Genomic DNA, 21,142 nt, shown 5'->3' with positions numbered 1-21,142 from the left:
GGTTAAAACCCAGGGAACAAAAGTACTGATAAAAATGTATAGTTTTTAATGCACTGTAAGTCGCTTTGGATAAAAGCGTCTGCATGTTTTGGACTTTGGGAGTGAACCCACAATGTCACAGAGAGAAGATGCAAACTCCACACAAAAAGATCTCCTAAACAAAGTCTTTGTCTGACTTAGCTTTTGCTTGAACCAAAGACGTTTTTGCTGTGAGGCAACAATGATGCGCGCTAACCCACTGTGCTGCCCTCTACACTGAACACACACTTCTCAATCATGGTAACAATAAACAAACATAATTTTTTCAGAATAACTATACATACAACATATAACATTAACAACATAAATAAATCCAGCAAACATTAAAACGGTCATCTTTTTATTAAAAATGAACCAAACAAGTTAACATTTCGCAATGCATGCTGGGAACCATTCAGACAATTGTTTTTTTTAAATTGCTTGTTCAGATTACTCAGTTTGGCAAGTTGGGTGAACGAAATGGACAAAAACTTATATATCTAAGTCCAGTCAACAAAATAATATTTGTTACTTAAATTATTATGCTTTCTTCATTCAGTGAACACAAAATAATGAATTGACCCCCTTCGACAAAAAAAATCTTTGTTCATGTAACTTAATTATCTTTGTTGAAAGAACATTCAGAAGTTGGATTTTTTTACAATGTAGGTTTTGTGAAATTCCATATTTATATAATGAATCATTTCTTTAAAGGCACTGAGGAAAAAGAAAAGCAAAATGAAATGTTAAATTCTGACAGTTGTTTTGAATCTTTTAATACACATGAAGAGTGAGATTTTCATCTGCTCTTTTTATTATGCAATTCTTGAAAAATCAAAAAGTAAATCTTACAAAGCCGATGCATCGATCCTTTCACTGAACCCTTCAGCCAAATCACCAAAGTTCATAATTTTCTCTAGTATCCCACGAGTGGCATTGAGAAAGTTCCTTTAAAATAAAATTTAAAATGATTTAAACACACACATAGACTATATATATTAATGTGTTATTTACATATTATATTTAGTACCACATAATCAATAATTGTTTTTTTAAACTTACATTGGTGCTTCTTCAAGTTCCTCTTCAGTAAATTCTCCACTTTTTATCAACTCATTAATAAAGATTTTCCTCATGTGATTCCATTCTCTACAGAATTAATTCAAATGACAATGTGAAGATAATAGTGTAACATTTAAAATAATTAACATTTTTAAAAGATATTTAAATATGCACATGTTAAGTGTTTAAGATTTTAATCTAGCATACACTCAAAAAACAAAAAAAATGCTGGGTTAATCCTGCTCGATTGTAATTTTACCTAGCCTGGGTTGTTTTGATCCATTGTTGGGTCAAATATAAACATTGGGTTAATTCAAAACATTGGGTTAATTCAACCTAGCAGAGTTGAAAATAACCCAGCATTTTTAATCCAGCAGTCACTTAGGCCTTCATTTAAAAAGTGCAATAACATGTGTGCTGTACATAATTCATCCAGAGGCGGCCACCTTCCTAATGAGAAACTTTTTAATGTAAATAAAAAACAAGCCGAGCCGTATTTTATCATAGACACAAATAAAAATACCCACCCCAAATAATATAAAGTTAAGATCAACTGATTTAGCTACATTTCTTACCTTTCTGATTCCTGAGGCTCATATTTACCAGAAAATGCCAATTTAGAAAGAAATAGAACATTGTCCCAAATATGAAAAACCATTGCCTTGATCACTCTGTAGTAGACAGAAATATCAACTACTTTTAATACAAATGATAATAAGGTAATAAAACAAGTGATTTGCTGATTCACTTGTTCAAAACAAACAACCAATGTCACAAATTAATTATATAAAAGAATTTGATATGTCCTACTTCACAGGTAGTAATATGTCATCGTCTGTGCCTTTTCTTTCCAAATCTTCAAGATAAAAACTAATAAAAAATGGAATATGACGAATAAGTTGTTCTAAACTGGTCTGGCTGCAAGATAAAGGCGGAAATCTGTTAAACATATTTTCTAAAAATAATGAACAAAAATACATAAAATCAATGAATAGTTTGCATTATTAAATTTGAACATGTTGCGTTGGTCTTATACCTTGAATAAAATGAACGATCATGGCCTTCTATAATAACAATTGCATGGTTTATTCTGTGAAGAAGTCTGTTGAGCTCTGAAATCCCAAAACCACTTTCAGTCAGTTTTTCATAAACGGGGAGACCATAAACAGTAGCGATCTTGTCAAAGACCCTGGTAAATATGCAAAACAACAGAAAAGGGAAAAAAATTTAGTGCTGGGCATAGATTAAACGTGATTAATCGCATACAAAATAAAAGTTATTTTTAGCATAATATCCAAGTGTGTGCTGTGTGTAATTATTATGTATATATAAATACACACACATTCATCTATGTATTTAAGAAACATTTTCATGTGTATATATATTTATTTATATTTTTATATATTCTATATTATAAATAAATTTTATATATATATATAAATATATATATAAATAAAACATTTTTGAAATGTATATATGTATGTCTGTGTGTTTAAATATACATAATAATTACACACAGCACATACATGTATATTATACAAAAACTTTCACAATCATATTTTAAGATATTAATAACTTTAAATAACATGATTCATATCTCAAACAGCATTGCAAGATGTTTGCATAATTAAAATCTGTAAAAGAAGTGAATCATATTTATAAATCATAATTGAGATTTACCAGTTAGATTGATTGAATCTGTCGTAACCAAACAGTTCATTTCCATGTTTATAATATTTCAGGGCCACAGCTTCAAAGGATTTACCAAATGTTTTGTCAGTCCATCTGGAAAAAATTAATCATGGTTACCAGGTATAGTGGATTACTGCTCACAATGTAAATACCATATAGGTGACATAGATTATATAACATAGATATAGTTCATCATAGATTATGAAGTGGATGAACAACACTTACTCCAAAATGTCATGCTTTGTTTGTGGGTCTATAAGCACATGATACTTTTCACTTGAATTTTTCAACTGCGTTAGCTCCACCCATCGCCTGAAATGCATAAGGAAAATTATTTTCTTTTATGCTCACTGTACATGTACGTGTTTATAAATTACTAATACATTTGTATATTTTAAGCATTAGGATTAGTCTTACTTTCTAGAGTCTAAGTATTTCTTATGGAATGACAAACTTTCTGTGTGTTCCAAAATCTGATCCCAGTAAAAGACAATCAATCCGGATGCAGTTCTGGAAAATGAACAGAAATTAATGGTTTAGAGGTGAACAGATCAGATCAGGTCTGATTAATTTAAATAAACAAACGCCTTTACCTTAATGATACAAGAAAATCATTTTTTTCTTTTTGCCTTTCTAATGTTGAAATGTGAGCAGCCTTCTCTCCAACCTGATTCATAAGCAGCTGCAATCTGATTGGAGGAAACAATGTATTGATACGATTTATTAAATTTATACATTTTTGGTGAATACAATACAAATACAGCATCACAGTAGACTAAGTGTGAATTATAGCTTAACACTGGACACTTTAGGGTTCAGTTTAATATAAAATGCATCAAGATTTCACTCCATTTACTGTAAGTTGTCAATAAAAAGCATTACATGAAATCAGTCTTACTCCTCATGAAGTTGGTTTAGATCGATTTTTCCAACTTCTAAAACAATATTCACTCCACCTTTGAGGGCATCTACAATCCCAGATTTCACAATCCTGTTAAATGACAAAATATAATAAGTTACTTACTGTCAAAGTTGTCCCATTCATAATGACCAGATATTAAAATATGTGTTTGCATAAAAACAGTTAAGAAAAGAAACATTTCCTTTCCTCTTGGATATGTTTAAATAAATAAAGTACAGAAACCCGGAAAACATAGCAATGAAGGAATATAGAGGTCATACGTCTTGGCTAGAAGGTAACTCAAGAGATTCAAGGGTTTATTGGATATCGGTGGGGCTCCTTGAAGATACTCTGAATCCACTTCTCTGTAAAAAATAAATCAAATGAACCATTTACGTAAAATATGTGGACAAACTGGGTCAATAACTTAAAAAAAAAGGTACATGACAGAGACAATGGATTTGTAAATCTTTATTATTAAAATTTTTATGACAGCTTTATCAAAGCAACGCTGGATCTTACACTGTATAAACACAATCTTACCTCCAGATCCCAGCCATGGTCTCGCTTTTAAACGTTTCATCATAAATGTTTATATATCTTTTAAAAAAACACAATGTTAGCCATTGGTGCAGAATATATGGAGTACTTTTAATAATTTACTAAAAAGTTTTTAAGTGAAACTTTGGATATCTTACGGGCGAATAAGTTTCTCAGTGATCTCTCTGGTCATTGTTACGGATGTTCTACCCGCAGACAACGAAAGCTTTAGGTGTTGTAGACTGTAAAAGAAAAAAATACATCATGATTTTCTTTATTGGAGAATAACTTAAATTGTCTAAAAACTTTCTTACTTCTACACCAGCTAGTCATATATATGTACACAGTAGTGCATACCCAAAAATGATGGAAATATTTTTGCTCTTTCTTTAATGTTTTATTAAAGATGCCTTCAAAATGTTATTGTTTGGAGTACAAGCTCAGTTTTGAGTAGAATTAAAGGATGCTTAGTAAAAAGGAACTTGTGCAAAGTTTATAAAGACAGCCCAGGATAATGACTACAGCATAAAAGAGGATCAACAAATAAAAATAAAATAGATAAAAGATAGAAACCCCTCTTTCTCTCTGTCAATATCATTGATTTGTTTCACAGTCTGTCTTAAGTCTTTCCAGTGCTCTTGGACCGCAATCCTGCAAAACATAGAAAGGTGCTGAACAGAGCATTTAATGCAAGAATAATGCGCTGTAAGGTAAGTTATGCATTGTTGGCCATACCTGGATTTTTTAAACTGATTTTCTCTTACTATTTTCTCTGTAACATTTTTGAATTTTTCCAGTATGTCTATAAACACCGCAATGCCAGAGTTGATGATTTGCCGTTCTAACTCTCTTTCTGATAGGTCAGAACTCTGCACACCTTAAAGACAAAACAATAAACAACTGCAAATAATAACAAAAGCTATTTTTTAAAAATATTGTAGTTGCTAAAGATGTTGGATGACCAATGCTACCACATGCATGCTGTTTATTCAGATTTAAATTAAGGAGCCCGTTTGAACAAGTTTAAATGTCAAGACACGTTCAATTTTGGAGGAAAAACTCAAACGTTACTTTACCATAACAGAGAAATGCTGTTAAACTTATGACAGCTAGAAGTTTGTTCATGTTGTCGTTTTGTACTAAGAAAGATATAAACAGGTTTATAAACACTTAAACAGACCCATAATGAATTTAAATAAAAGTTGTGTACTTCATCTTGAACATTTCTATACCAAACTAATAAAAAGTATCCTGCCCAACACTTACCTGCTGCTTATACTCAAATCTGTCTGGATGAGATGTACACTATCTCTACAGTCTGACTCTTGTTTAAGTTGTAAAATACAAACTGATAACAGTGTTTGAGATCAGTAGTCCAGAGAAGAGTGAACTTGAAAGTTGTTTGTGTTTAATTGATCATATGTGTATAAATCGTTCATGGTTGAGTGCCTTTAATGTTTACATTTGAATACCGGCAAAAATCTCAGTTGGCAGTGTATGACATTATCATATCAAAGGTGATGGGTTGGAGCCTCAGCATATACATGTAGGTCTACATCAGCGGTCACCAACCTTTTTACACCCAAGATTCCCAACCTTAGCCTTGATGAAAGGCAAGATCTAACTATCAAAGGGCCCAGATTAAACCTGTTTTATTTAGGCTAATATTTGAATTACATAAAATGCCTTGAACGAATTTTCAAATGCCATCAGAACTGTCATAATATTTAAAATTTTCACTTTCAAAATGAGAGGAAAACATGCACCCTTGATTAACACAGATCTTCTTAACAAACAAAGTCAATATGACATTGCAATGTGAAACTTTATCATAGTAATGATGACTTGGTATCTCATATTTATTTTTCATAATAATGAATAAGAGGTATCTTATAACAATGAAAAGCTTTCTCAAAATTAAAACTCATTATGTGCAATGTGGCCAGAACACTGCACGTTGGCGACATCCAAAGAGGTATAATAAACGCAATGAGAATAATTTTACAAATCAGTTGTTTTTATTATATATAATAGCAATTTTTATATTAAGTTTGTTTATGTATAATTTGTAGATTTTAGTAATCTGTCTTCTTTTATAGACTTAAATCCTTTACATTAGATCAGATATGTATAGTTTATTGTTTTATGAGAACTGGACCATTTCATTGCACTTTATTGTCTCTGTTTAAAATAGAAGTTGTAATGTTTTTAAATATCATTATAGTTGTATCTTGTTTTAATAAGATACTAGTCAGTATTATAAGAAAGTTTTTTTTTTTTAAATGTCCACAAAGTATGGTTCTTATGTGTTTTTTATATTATGTGTATATAAAATATGGGAAAAGTGTGTCATGGCTTGTGACAAAAAATAAATCCTGTCAAATTATGACACTGGTAAACATTTACCAATCCATACTACAGTTGCAGGGACGTGGTGCGTGTGCGACGCCAATGCTCTACTCGTGCATGCAGAGAAGTGAAACTAATTGATGATTTTTCTATTGAATGCCGAATTCAGAAAATTTGACTTTGATGCATGAAGCAATAAAGCGGCTGACTGGCAGCAGGGCAAATTATCACCAGGCTTCCAGGAATTTTCCGGGTGATCGGGCCTGGGCTGCATTTCCCAAAAGCATCGTAAGGATAAGTAGATTGTAAAATCATTTAAAGGAGACATATCATGCTAAATCCACTTTCTTAGCTCTTAAATGCATTTTGTTGTATATTTGTAGTGTTTATAAGTACATAAAAGTTGAAATTAGTCTCTTCAGGTGCTTTGTTGATATCTTTATATTCTTTTTTGGTCATATTTTCCAACCTGTTCTGATTTTTCTATTATCTATTACGTTTTTTGAACAATTACGTCACAGTATTTGCAGCGGAACTGCCAAATAAGGACAACGACTCCCAGCCCAACACTTTGAGCAATCCGCCATTTTTTATTTCTCGCTGCGATATTGTAGTCCAAGCTCAAGGATGCAGAAGTTACGAGAGCGTAAGAAATGTACCCATATCTGTGGGTAAAGTCATTTTTGTGTGCCCGAAGCACTTCAAGGATATCTAATTCACCAATCTCCAACAGTATAAAGAAGGATTTTCCGATAGACTTCGTCTGATTGAGGGGTCAATTACTTCTATCTTTGGAGACGACCAGCAGAGCACTTCGGTAAGCTGTAAATAACTTTAAAAAAGTAAAGTACACGGTGGTCATAGCTGCCAACTCTCACGCATTCACCGTGAGACACCCGCAATTGACCCCATTCTCACGCTCTCACGCCACACATCCATTTTCTCACGCAGGCTCGTGCCCACCATTGACATTCCCATTGAGTTTAATAAAAGTCATGAAATAATTGCCTAATATACCTAATTGTACTTACTGTAAAACGCCTAGCTATCTCTATCTGGCCTGCCTCAATCAACATAAAGCGCTCGTCAAAGTCAAAATGATGCGAAGGCCAATAAAATCAAAGAAGGTGGAGTTATTGTTTACAGATGCCGGAGCGCCAGCTACAAACTACAGAGCGAGTGCGCGGCTGCGCGATGGTGAAAGAGCAACGCGCGATGGTGAAAGAGCAACGCACGATGTAAGTAGCTAAACCAGTGCTCGCAGTACTGACACTTTTATATTTAAGCGTACCTTCACTGTCTTTTGCGTCCCACCACTTCTCATGTTGCTGGTACTTTGCTGCAAAAAGTCAAAGAGCATTTCACTTTATGTGGCGCTGCGCAGGAAGTTCGGCAGCGAGGACATCAGAGTACCGCGAGAGCAATTCGAAATGTTACAAAAGGGTCCGCCTTTACCTTTGCTCTCGCGTTACTCTGATGTCATAAGCCGATCAGTCAGCGCCGCACCAGTCGAACACACAAAGCGTCAAGGTCTGGGTGAGAAGCAGAGACCTGCCCGGATTCCACGCACACAGATACCCTCAGAAAACAGCGATTTTAATCAACCCTCACCCGCGTGTGCATGTCTGTAATCAGTACAAGCCTGCGTGATGTTTGCTGTGACAGTTTTTAATAAAAGAGAAAAAAGTCAATTGATATTTGACATCTATAAACATAATATATACGAAATATAATTATATGGTCTTGACATGCACATTATCTGTTGCTTTAGTTTAATATAAACTACTCATTTGGTTTATTTGATTGTGACAGTCCCTCTATCACCAATCAATCACAAATCATCACTTTATGCTTTTCTTTCTCAGTGGATAAACTGAATCAAAGCTGCTGTTATCTGCAGTTATACATTTTACAGAGACCAGTAGCCTATTCATTAGATTTTAAGAACTTTTTTGGCACTTTTATCAGAAGGAAAGCATAATAGAAGTGTATGAAATAATAATAAAGACTCTAATTTCAGTCATTTAAACTCAGTAAAAGCTTTTATTTCAATTTAATTTGTAAAATATGATTAGATTTGTATTGTAATCCATTTTTACGCAGTTTTTCCAACTATTTTATACAGAAATAGCTCAAATCCACACTATTATCAATTGGTTAAGGACTTAAAAATTATTACCACAACCCCCCCCCTCAAAAAAAAAAATCTCACTCCAAGCTGAACACAGAAGTTGGCAGCTATGCGTTTCTCAATCCGAAGGCTGCAGCCTGCGGAGTTCGCTTTTTGGTCATCAAGCCTGGTTTAATTAAGTTAACTGAGCATTAAATTTGCAGGTCATGAGCACATTACAACAACTTACGATTAACTAAGAATAATAGTCAACTTTATAATTGTAAATATTCTGAAATAAGACCGTCCGGAGGCTGCAGCCTCACACCATTGCGATACCTCCATATGAAGACGTTGTTCTGCAGGTTCGTCGTCTTCATTTTCATCTCACTCCGTTTCCGACTCTGGCTCGAACATGTACGGCTGGATGGACAAGTCTTCCGTTGTTGACATTTTGTGAATAACGAGTGAATAAAAAGTTTCTGTGCCGCTAGATAATAGTATCTCTGCTATAAAACTACAAAAATGGCCGAACGGGGTGGAGTTTAACCGAGTGTCACCTCTGCAACCTGGAGAGGGGGCAGGGTATGACGTGCATTTAAAAAGACAGCACCAAAACGAGTTGCTCTCAGATGCACATCAGAAAAGGGGTAAAAAGGGGGCCTGTGGAGCTATAATAATGAGGAATTCAGACCCAAACATTGCAGTTCCGCTTTATATAGACCACAAATAGATGATTTATATATAAAAAGGACACACTTAAAAGCATGATATGTCTGCTTTAAGACTTACAGACCATTTCCCAAAAAGCACTGTAACTAAGTAGCCCTTAGCAGTCAGTTGACAGCTGCATTACACATATGTACATGGCCATCCACAGATGGTGTAAGGATCAGGATCAAGATACCACTTCAATGACTTGTGGGATGTGATGATGCATTAAAAATACTGTTGGATTTCTGTGATATCCTGTCTTGATGCTAGAAATTGAGTGTGTTTCAAAGCAAGTGGAAGTAATGCATTAGTGAGCGCTTGAACAGCTCATCATACTCATGCTTTACTTAGTCCAAGTCCCTACCTGGAGAAAACTCTGTTGCATAAAATCTCAAGGCTGCTAAGAGTTGGACTTCAGAAGACAAGACAGCATCACACTACTGCCACACAAAACATGGGCACTGCCACGATCCTGCCACATGACTACGAACAACTATGACAGACTGGCAGGATCATGACAATTCAGCAGTTGGGCTATTTGGCAATTATAACTATGTCATCAAGGATATTTAACAGCTTTTTATGCTGTCTAATAAATGCATTTAATGTAGCTCTTTTTACTACACAACACAGTTTTATTTCAGCAATATTTAATGTATATGAACACTATTTTAAGTACATTCAGCTTAAAACATTTTCTGTAATGTGTTTCTTTTAGGGAAGAGTAAAGCAGTTTTTTATAAGTTTTAATTTTAAGCACCTTACTACAGTCATTATACTAATATTCTTTATTTGAGAAAACAGCTCTCAATGATTGTATAATAAATGATGTTGATCAAAACAAATGACTTCAGCAGATGGTCCTAGGTTTTGTGAAATTCCATATTTATATAATGAATCATTCGTTTAAAGGCTCTGAGGAAAAACAAAAGCAAAATGTAAATGTTAAATTCTGACAGTTGTTTTGAATCTTTTAATTCACATGAAGAGTGAGATTTTCATCTTTTCATCATGTAATTCTTGAAAAATCTAAATGTAAATCTTACAAAGCCGATGCATCGATCCTTTCACTGAACCCTTCAGCCAAATCACCAAAGTTCATCATTTTCTCTAGTATCCCACGAGTGGCATTGACAAAGTTCCTTAAAACACACACACACACACACACATTCTGGTTTCCATGTTTTGTGGGGACATTCCATAGACGTAATGTATTTTATACCATACAAACTGTATATTCTATTCCCCTTACCTACTCCATTCCCTAACCCCAACCATCACAGAAACCCTTCTGCTACTTCACATTTTCAAGAAACATCATTCTGTTTGATTTAGAAGCTTGTTTCCTCATGGGGACCTCAAAATGTCCCCACAAGGTCACAAAAACACTGGTATTCCTATCTTTATGGGGACAATTGGTCCCCACAACGTGACAATTACCAGGTACACACACACACATAGCCTATATATATATTAATGTGTTATTTACATTTTATATTTAGTACCACATAATCAATAATTGTTTTTTAAACTTACATTGGTGCTTCTTCAAGTTCCTCTTCAGTAAATTCTCCACTTTTTATTAACTCATTAATAAAGATTTTCCTCATATGATTCCATTCTCTACAGAATGAATACAAATGACAATGTGAAGACAATAGTGCAACATTTAAAATAATTAACATTTTTAAAAGATATTTAAATATGCACATGTTAAGTGCTTAAGATTATATTGTTGTAGCATACACTCAAGAATTAATTTTTAAAAGAGATGGTCCCAACCTGCTAGATTGTAATTTAACCTAGCCTGGGGTTGTTTTGACCCATTGTTGGGTCAAATATAAACATTGGGTTAATTCAATACACCAGCTGGGTTCTTCAATTTTTAACCCAATGCAGGGTTAAAAATAACCCAGCATTTTTAAGACAGCAGTGTATGACCTTCATTTACTGTAAAAAGTGCAATAACATGTGCAATGTACATAATTTATCAGAAATTTAATGTGTAAATAAAAACAAGACTTACTGTTTTGTATTATAGACACAAATAAAAATACCCACCCCAAATAATATAAAGTTAAGATCAACTGGTTTAGCTACATTTCTTACCTTTCTGATTGCTGGAGCTCATGGTTACTATTAAATTTGTCTTTAAAACGACGTAGAAAAAAGTCCCAGACTTCAAATACCATTGCCTTGATCACTCTGTAGTAGACAGAAATATCAAATAGCTCCTTTTAATAAAAATAATAATAAAGGGAATAAAACAAGTGATTTGCTGATACAAAATAAACATGTGACAATAATTTGATATGTCCTACTTTATAGGCAGTAATATGTCATCGTCTGTGCCTTTTTCTTTATCACGTTTAATAAGAAAACTAATCTGTAACAGAATATGATGAATAATTGTTTCTGTAGAGGTCTGGCTGCAAGAAAAATGGGGAAGTCTGTTAAAAATATTTTCTAATAAAAAATTCCTTAACAAAAATACATAAAATCAATGAATAGTTTGCATTATTAAATTTGAACATGTTGTGTTGGTCTTATACCTTGCATAACGTTCATTGCCTTCCAGAATAAGAATTGCATGGTTTATTCTGTGAAGAATTCTGTTGAGCTCTGAAATCCCAAAACCACTTTCAGTCAGTTTTTCATAAATGTTAAGACCATAAACAGTAGCGATCTTGTCAAAGGCCCTGGTAAATATGCAAAACAGAAAAAAGTTTCACCATCATGTTTTAAAATATAAATAACTCAAACTTTAAACAACATGATTCATATCTCAAACAGCATTGCAAGATGTTTGCATAATTAAAATCTGTAAAAGAAGTAAATCATATTTATAAATCATAATTGAGATTTACCAGTTAGATTGATTGAATCTGTCGTAACCAAACAGTTCATTTCCATGTTTATAATATTTCAGGGCCACGGCTTCAAATAATTTACCAAATGTTCTGTCAGTCCATCTGGAAAAAATGAATCATGGTTACCAGGTATAGTGGATAACTTCACACAATGTAAATACCATATAGGTGACATAGATTATATAACATAGATATAGTTCAGCATAGATTATGAAGAAGATTAACAACATCTTCCTTACTCCAAAATGTCATGCTTTGTTTGTGGGTCTATAAGCACATGATACTTTTCACTTGAATTTTTCAACTGTGTTAGCTCCACCCATCGCCTGAAATGCATAAGAAAAAATACTTTATTTTATCCTCGCTGTACATTATATTTGTTTATATTATTGCATTAGGATTAGTCTTACTTTCTAGAGTCTAAGTATTTCTTATGGAATGACAAACTTTCTGTGTGTTCCAAAATCTGATCCCAGTAAAAGACAATCAATCCGGATGCAGTTCTGGAAAATGAACAGAAATGAATTGTTTAGAGGTGAACAGATCAGATTAGGTCTGATTAATGTAAATAAACAAACGCCTTTACCTTAATGATACAAGAAAATCATTTTTCTCTTTTTGCCTTTCTAAGGTTGAAATTTCAGCAGCCTTCTCTCCAACCTGATTCATAAGCAGTTGCAATCTGATTGGAGGAAACAATGTATAGATACGATTTATTAAATTTATTTATTTTTGGTGAATACAATACAAATACAGCATCACAGTAGACTAAGTGTGAATTATAGCTGGACACTTTAGGGTTCAGTTTGATATAAAATGCATCAAGATTTCACTCCATTTACTGTAAGTTGTCAATAAAAAGCATGACATGAAATCAGTTTTACTCCTCATGAAGTTGGTTTAGATCGATTTTTCCAACTTCTAAAACAATATTCACTCCACCTTTGAGGGCATCTACAATCCCAGATTTCACAATCCTGTTAAATGACAAAATATAATAAGTTATATACTTACTGTCAAAGTTGTCCCATTCATAATGACAAGATATTAAAATATGTGTTTGCATAAAAACAGTTAAGAAAAGAAACATTTCCTTTCCTCTTGGATTTGTTTAAATAAATAAAGTACAGAAACCCGGAAAACATAGCAATGAAGGAATATAGAGGTCATACGTCTTGGCTAGAAGGTAACTCAAGAGATTCAAGGGTTTATCGGATATCGGTGGGGCTCCTTGAAGATACTCTGACTCCACTTCTCTGTAAAAAATAAATCAGATGAACCATTTACGTAAAATATGTGGACAAACTGGGTCAATAACAATGAAAGCAGAGGTACATGACATAGACAATGAATTTGAAAATCTTTATTATCATTTTTATGACTTCATCAAAGCAATGCTAGATCTTACACTGTATAAACACAATCTTACCTCCAGATCCCAGCCATGGTCTCGTTTTTAAACGTTTCATCATAAATGTTTATGTATCTTTTGAAAAAAAAAACACATTCATGGGTGTTGTGTTGGTCCAAGATATCTTCAGTTAAGTATAGCTTTGATCATTTACTAAAAGGTTTTTAAGTGAAAATTTGGAAATCTAACGGGCGAATAAGTTTCTCAGTGATCTCTCTGGTCATTGTTACGGATGTTCTACCCGCAGACAACGAAAGCTTTAGGTGTTGTAAACTGTAAAAGAAAAATACATCATGATTTTCTTTATTGAAAAATAACTACACCAGCTAGTCATATACATGTACACAGTAGTGCATACTCAAAAATGATGAAAATATTTTTGCTCTTTCTTTAATGTTTTATTAAAGATGTCTTCAAAATGTTATTGTTTGTAGTATAAGCTCAGCTTTAAGAAGAATTAAAGGATGCTTAGTAAAAAAGAAACTTGTGCAGTGTTTTTAAAAACAGCTCAGGATAATGACTACAGCATAAAAGAGGATCAACAAATAATAATAAAATAGATAAAAGATAGAAACCCCTCTTTCTCTCTGTCAGTATCATTGATTTGTTTTACAGTCTGTCTTAAGTCTTTCCAGTGCTGTTGGACCGCAATCCTGCAAAACATAGAAAGGTGCTGAATAGAGCATTTAATGCAAGAATAATGTGCTGTAAGTTATGCATTGTTGGCCATACCTGGATTTTTTAACTGATTTTCTCTTACTATTTTTTCTGTAACATTTTTGAATTTTTCCAGTATCTCTATAAACACTGCAATCCCAGAGTTGATGATTTGCCGTTCTAACTCTCTTTCTGATAAGTCAGAACTCTGCACACCTTAAAGACAAAACAATAAACAACGACAAACAATAACAAATGATTCAGATATTGTTGTTGATAAAGATGTTGGATGACCAATGCTGCCACATGCATGTTATTTCTTCAGATTTAAATTAAGGAGCCCGTGTGAACAAGTTAAAATGTCAAGACACGTTTAATTTTGGAGGGAAAAATGGAAACGTTACTTTACCATAACAGAGAAATGCTGTTAAACTTATGACAGCTAGAAGTTTGTTCATGTTGTCGTTTTTTGCACTAAGAAAGATATAAACAGGTTTATAAACACTTAAACAGACCAATAATGAATTTAAATAAAGGTTGTGTACTTCATTTTGAACATTTCTATACCAAACTAATAAAAAGTATCCTGCCCAACACTTACCTGCTGCTTATACTCAAATCTGTCTGGATGAGATGCACACTATCTCTCACAGTCTGACTCTTGTTTACATTGTTAAATACAAACTGATAACAGTGTTTGAGATCAGTAGTCCAGAAGAGTGAACTTAAAATAATCTTTTTTCTTCCACAGCAAATAAAAAAACAGCAGATTCAAGTTAAACAAAAGCGCTCCGATATATAGTGTACACTTCCGGCGACCCGAGTTTAAATCCCGGCTTGAAGTCCTTTGCCGATCCCATACCCCTCTCTCTACCCTCTACTTTCCTGTCGTCTCTCAAACTACTGTCTATCAATAAAGGCAAAATAGCCCAAAAGAGTTAACTAATTTTTAAATGTGAATACCAGCATACAAAAAGCTCAGTTGACAGCGTATGACATTGCCAAATTAAAGGTTATGGGTTCGATCCTCAGGGTATACATGTAGATCAGCGGTCACCAACCTTTTTACACCAAAGATTTCCAACCTCGGCCTTGATGAAAGGCAGGACCTAAATATCAAACGGCCCAAATTGAACCTCCAACTTAAGACGTTTTATTTCGGCTAATTATATTTGAATTAAATAAAATGCCTTGATCCAGTTTTCAAAATGCCAAAAGAATTCAGTCATAATAAAACAAAAGTTTCCACTTTCTGTGTGGCAAAATGAGGGGAAAACATGCACCATTAACACATTTCTTTTTAACAAACAAAGTCAGTATGTCATTGCAATGTGAAACCTTATCATAATAAAGACTTGGTATTTATGAGATTTGGTAACTCCCAATTATAACCATGTCATCAAGGATATCAAAGGGGTTTTTATGTTGTCTAATAAAAGCATTTAATGTCAGCAATCTGCCATTTAGCTCGTTTTACTACACAACACAGTTTTATTTCAGCAATATTTAATGTATATGAACACTATATTAAGTACATTCAGCTTAAAACATTTTCTGTAATGTTTTTCTTTTATGGAAGAGTAAAGCAGTTTTTATTAGTTTTTATTTAACATTAATTATACTTATATTCTTAATTTGAGAAAACCACTCTCAATGATCATATGATAAATGCTGTTACTAAAAAAATGACTTTTGCCGATGGTCCTCTGTTTCCATAAGTTTCATATTTATATAATGAATCATTTCTTTAAAGGCTCTGAGGAAAAACAAAAGCAAAATGTAATATGTTAAATTCTGACAGGTGTTTTGAATCTTTTATTTCACATGAAGACTGAGATTTTCATCTGCTCTTTTCAATGTGCAATTCTTGAAAAATCAAAACGTAAATCTTACAATGCCGATGCATCGATCCTTTCACTGAACCCTTCAGCCAAGTCACCAAAGTTCAACATTTCTAGTATCCCACGAGTGGCATTGACAAAGTTCCTTTAAAGTAAAATTAAAAAACGATTTACACACACACCACACACACACACACACACACACACACACACATATTAATGTGTTATTTACATTTTATATTTAGTACCACATAATCAATAATTGTTTTTTTAAACTTACATTGGTGCTTCTTTAAGTTCCTCTTCAGTAAATTCTCCACTTTTTATTAACTCATTAATAAAGATTTTCCTCATATGATTCCATTCTCTACAGAATGAATATAAATGACAATGTGAAGACAATAGTGCAACATTTCAAATAATTAAAAAAATTTTTTGTTAAGTTTGTTAACATTTTCACTTTGTTAAGTGCTTAAGATTTTATTCTTGTAGCATACACAAAAAAATGGTGGGTTAATTTTTTTAACTTGATTGTCATTTAACATTGGCTGGGTTGTTTTGACCCATTGTTGGGTCAAATATAAACATTGGGTTAATTCAACCCAACAACTGGGTTCTTCGATTTTTAACCCAATGCAGGGTTGAAAATAACCCAGCATTTTTAAGACAGCAGTGTATGACCTTCATTTAAAAATTGCAATAACATGTACATAATTTATCAGAAATTAAATATGTAAATAAAAAACAAGTCTAGCTGTATTTAATCATAGAGGCAAATAAAAATACCCTCCCAAATTAATATAAAGTTAAGATCAACTGATTTAGCTACATTTCTTACCTTTCTGATTCCTGGGGTTCATAGTGAAACTTGGGTAGAAAAAAGTCCCAGAGTTCAAATATCATTCTCTTGATCACTCTGTAGTAGAAAGAAATATCAACTAGCTACTTTTTATACAAATGATAATAAGGTGATAAAACAAGTGATTTGCTGATTCAAAATAAACATTTCATGTGACAATAATTTAATATGTCCTACTTCATAGGCAGTAATATGTCATCGTCTGTGCCTTTTTCTTTCTCATGTTCAATAAGTAAACTAATTATTGACAGAAGGTTATGAATAACTTGTTCTGTAAAGGTCTGGCTGCAAGAGAAAGGGGGAAATTGGTTAAAAAAAAATTAATCACTCAAGTACACTTTAACAAAAATACATAAAATCAATGAATAGTTTGCATTATTACATTTGAACATGTTGTGTTGGTCTTATACCTTGAATAACGTTCATTGCCTTCCAGAATGATAATTGCAGTGTTTATTCTGTGAAGAAGTCTGTTGAGCTCTGAAATCCCAAAACCACTTTCAGTCAGTTTTTCATAAACGGGGAGACCATAAACAGTAGCGATCTTGTCAAAGGCCCTGGTAAATATGCAAAACAACAGAAAAAGGAATAATATATATATATATATCTTTCACCATCATATTTTAGGATATGAATAACTCAGACTTTAAATAACATGATTCATATCTCAAACAGCATTGCAAGATGTTTGCATAATTAAAATCTGTAAAAGAACTAAATCATATTTAAAAATCATAATTGAGATTTACCAGTTAGATTGATTAAATCTGTCGTGACCAAACAGTTCATTTCCATGTTTATAATATTTCAGGGCCATGGCTTCAAATAATTTACCAAATGTTCTGTCAGTCCATCTGGAAAAAAATAATCATGGTTACCAGGTATAGTGGATTACTGCACACAATGTATATACCATATAGGTGACATAGATTATATAACATAGATATAGTTCAGCATAGATTATGAAGTGGATGAACAACACTTACTCCAAAATTTCATGCTTTGTTTTGGGGTTTATAAGCACATGATACTTTTCACTTGAATTTTTCAACTGCGTTAGCTCCACCCATCGCCTGAAATGCATAAGGAAAATTATTTTCTTTTATCCTTGCTGTACATTATATTTGTTTATATTATTGCATTAGGATTAGTCTTACTTCCTAGAGTCTAAGTATTTCTTATGGAATGACAAACTTTCTGTGTGTTCCAAAATCTGATCCCAGTAAAAGACAATCAATCCGGATGCAGTTCTGGAAAATGAACAGAAATGAATTGTTTAAAGCTGAACAGATCAGATCAGGTCTGATTAATTTAAATAAACAAACGCCTTTACCTTAATGATACAAGAAAATCATTTTCCTCTTTTTGCCTTTCTAAGGTTGAAATGTCAGCAGCCTTCTCTCCAACCTGATTCATAAGCAGCTCCAATCTGATTGGAGGAAACAATGTATAGATACGATTTATTAAATGTATTTATTTTTGGTGAATAGCATTGCAGTATGTGTGCATTTTAGCACTGCAGACTTTAAAGTATGGTGCAGGTTTATATAAAATGCATCAAGATTTGACTATCCAGTTTGGTTGTCAATAAAAAGCATGACATGAAATCAGTCTTACTCCTCATGAAATTGGATAAGATCGATTTTTCCAACTTCTAAAACAATATTTACTCCACCTTTGACGGCATCCACCATCCCAGATTTTACAATCCTGTTAAATGCCAAAATATTGAAAGTTATACCTTTCAAATAAATATATGTTGCATAATCACACTCATCTTATTTCTGATTATGTTTAAATATACATAAAGTACCCAGAAAACATAGCAATGAAGGAATATAGAGGTCATACGTCTTGGCTAGAAGGTAACTCAAGAGATTCAAGGGTTTATTGGATATCGGTGGGGCTCCTTGAAGATACTCTGACTCCACATCTCTGTAAAAAATAAATCAAATGAATCATTTATGTAAAATATGTGGACAAACTGGGTCAATAACAATGAAAGCAGAGGTACATGACATAGACAATGGATTTGTAAATATTTATTAACATTTTTATGACAGCTTTATCAAAGCAACACTGGATCTTACTCTGTATAAACACAATCTTACCTCCAGATGCCAGCCATGGTCTCGCTTTTAAACGTTTCATCATAAATGTGTATGTATCTTTTGAAAAAAAAAACACATTCATGGGTATTATGTTATCATGGGGCCAAGATTTTATGCATTAAAGTTTATCTTTGATAATTTACTAAAGACATTTTTAAGTGAAAATTTGGAAATCTTACGGGCGAATAAGTTTCTCAGTGATCTCTCTGGTCATTGTTACGGATGTTCTACCCGCAGACAACGAAAGCTTTAGGTGTTGTAAACTATAAAAGAAAAAAATACGTCATGATTTTCTTTATTGAAGAATAACTTAATAAAAAACGTTCTTGCTTACACCAGCTAGTCATATGTACACAGTAGTACTTGGACAAAAATCATGTCCAATTTTGCACAATATTTTTGTTCTTTCTTTATTTTTTATTAAAGATGCCTTCAAAATGTTATATGCATTTTGTTTGTTTTAAGTATAAGCCCAGCTTTGAGAAGAATTAAAGGAGGCTTGGTCAAAAAAAACAAAAAAACTTGTGCAAAGTTTATAAAGACAGCCCAGGATAATAACTACAGCATAAAAGAGGATCAACAAATAATAATAAAATAGATAAAAGATAGAAACCCCTCTTTCTCTTTGTCAATATCATTGATTTGTTTAACAGTCTGTCTTAAGTCTTTCCAGTGCTCTTGGACCGCAATCCTGCAAAACATAGAAAGGTGATGAACAAAGCATTTAATGCAAGAATAATGTGCTGTAAGGTAAGTTATGCATTGTTGGTCTTACCTGGATTTTTTAAACTGATTTTCTCTTACTATTTCCTCTGTAACATTTTTGACTTTTTCCAGTATGTCTATAAACACCGCAATCCCAGAGTTGATGATTTGCCGTTTTAACTCTCTTTCTGATAAGGCAGAACTCTGCACACCTTGAAGACAAAACAATAAACAACAAATATCAAATGATTCAAATATTGTTGTTGCTAAAGATGTTGACCAATTCTACCACATGCATGCACTGCAAAAAATGACTTTCTTACTTAGTATTTTTGTCTTGTTTTCAGTAAAAATATCTAAAAATTCTTAAATTAAGATGTTTTTTCTTGATGAGCAAAATGACCTAAGTAAATAAGTCTAGTTTTAAGACAAATAATTTACAATTTAAGTGAAATTTTCTGCCAATGGGGTGAGAAAAAAATGTGTGAAATAAGATTTCTTTTTTCTTAAACACGTAATTCAAGTAAATTTTTCTCACCCCATTGGCAGATATTTTTGCTTGTTTTAAGCACAAATTCACTTAAATTGTAGATTTTTTGTCTAAAAACTAGTATTATTTTCTTAGGTAATTTTGCTTATCAAGAAAATACATCTTGATTTAAGAATTTTTAGATATTTCTACTGAAAACAAGACAAAAATACCAAGTAAGAAAATCCTTTTTTTGCAGTGTGCTGTTAATCCAGATTTAAATTAAGGAGTCCATGTGACCAAGTTTAAATATCAAGACACATTAAGGAAAAACTCAAACGTTACTTTACCATAACAGAGAAATGCTGTTAAACTTATGACAGCTAGAAGTTTGTTCATGTTGCCGTTTTGTACTAAGAAAGATATAAACAGGTTTATAAACACTTAAACAGACCAATAATGAATTTAAATAAAGGTTGTGTACTTCATCTTGAACATTTATATAACAAACTAATACAAAGTATCCTGCCCAACACTTACCTGCTGCTTATACTCAAATCTGTCTGGATGAGATGCGCACTATCTCTTACATTCTGACTCTTGTTTACATTGTAAAATACAAACTGATAACAGTGTTTGAGATCAGTAGTCCACAGAAGAGTGAACTTGAAATAATCTTTTATATTTCTAAAACTTTCACAGTAGATATTCAAGTTAAACAAAAATAAAGTTGCTTCCCATATGGCAAAAAAAGTAATTTATCTGGCCAAAAATATATTTGAAATATGCTAAATTCATTTTGTAGAAAGTAATGCTCAATTGAATATATTTTA

At 32.7% G+C, this 21,142-nt stretch overlaps 2 protein-coding genes across 10 annotated transcripts; both read right to left on the bottom strand.

Annotated features, from left to right (window-relative positions):
* Positions 1–366: 366 nt before the first annotated feature.
* LOC135777033 (uncharacterized) lies at positions 367–15,582 on the bottom strand. 2 transcript variants are annotated; one of them, XM_065287894.1, is made up of 18 exons: positions 14,926–15,582; positions 14,734–14,798; positions 4,949–5,090; positions 4,787–4,864; positions 4,372–4,455; positions 4,217–4,273; positions 3,955–4,038; positions 3,671–3,763; positions 3,366–3,461; positions 3,190–3,282; positions 2,998–3,084; positions 2,761–2,865; positions 2,117–2,269; positions 1,891–1,998; positions 1,656–1,751; positions 1,081–1,167; positions 871–966; positions 367–735 (listed from the first exon to the last, which is right to left on the bottom strand). In XM_065287894.1, the coding sequence occupies exons 2-18, from the start codon at positions 14,780–14,782 to the stop codon at positions 660–662; spliced, it is 1,584 nt and encodes a 527-aa protein (XP_065143966.1). In that variant the 5' UTR covers positions 14,783–14,798; positions 14,926–15,582; the 3' UTR covers positions 367–659. The 2 variants fall into 2 exon arrangements, with proteins under 2 accessions (XP_065143966.1, XP_065143964.1); XM_065287892.2 differs by lacking the exons at positions 14,734–14,798; positions 14,926–15,582 and adding exons at positions 5,290–5,352; positions 5,480–5,569.
* Positions 10,020–20,937, bottom strand: LOC135777059 (uncharacterized). 8 transcript variants are annotated; one of them, XM_073812678.1, is made up of 18 exons: positions 20,850–20,937; positions 20,660–20,722; positions 19,911–20,052; positions 19,749–19,826; positions 19,315–19,398; positions 19,136–19,192; positions 18,876–18,959; positions 18,642–18,734; positions 12,843–12,938; positions 12,667–12,759; positions 12,496–12,582; positions 12,254–12,358; positions 11,939–12,085; positions 11,708–11,815; positions 11,496–11,591; positions 10,923–11,009; positions 10,433–10,528; positions 10,020–10,301 (listed from the first exon to the last, which is right to left on the bottom strand). In XM_073812678.1, exons 2-18 carry the CDS (start codon positions 20,706–20,708, stop codon positions 10,250–10,252), a joined length of 1,554 nt encoding a protein of 517 aa, XP_073668779.1. In that variant the 5' UTR covers positions 20,709–20,722; positions 20,850–20,937; the 3' UTR covers positions 10,020–10,249. The 8 variants fall into 8 exon arrangements, with proteins under 8 accessions (XP_073668779.1, XP_073668778.1, XP_073668777.1 ...); XM_073812677.1 differs by lacking the exon at positions 18,642–18,734 and adding an exon at positions 13,141–13,233 and having other exon boundaries at positions 20,850–20,936; XM_073812676.1 differs by lacking the exons at positions 18,642–18,734; positions 18,876–18,959 and adding exons at positions 13,141–13,233; positions 13,429–13,512 and having other exon boundaries at positions 20,850–20,936.
* Between the last annotated feature and the right edge of the window lie 205 nt (positions 20,938–21,142).

The sequence above is a fragment of the Paramisgurnus dabryanus genome, chromosome 19 (assembly GCF_030506205.2).
Source record: "Paramisgurnus dabryanus chromosome 19, PD_genome_1.1, whole genome shotgun sequence".
Lineage (NCBI taxonomy): Eukaryota > Metazoa > Chordata > Actinopteri > Cypriniformes > Cobitidae > Paramisgurnus > Paramisgurnus dabryanus.
This window is presented reverse-complemented; position numbering and strand designations above follow the sequence as displayed.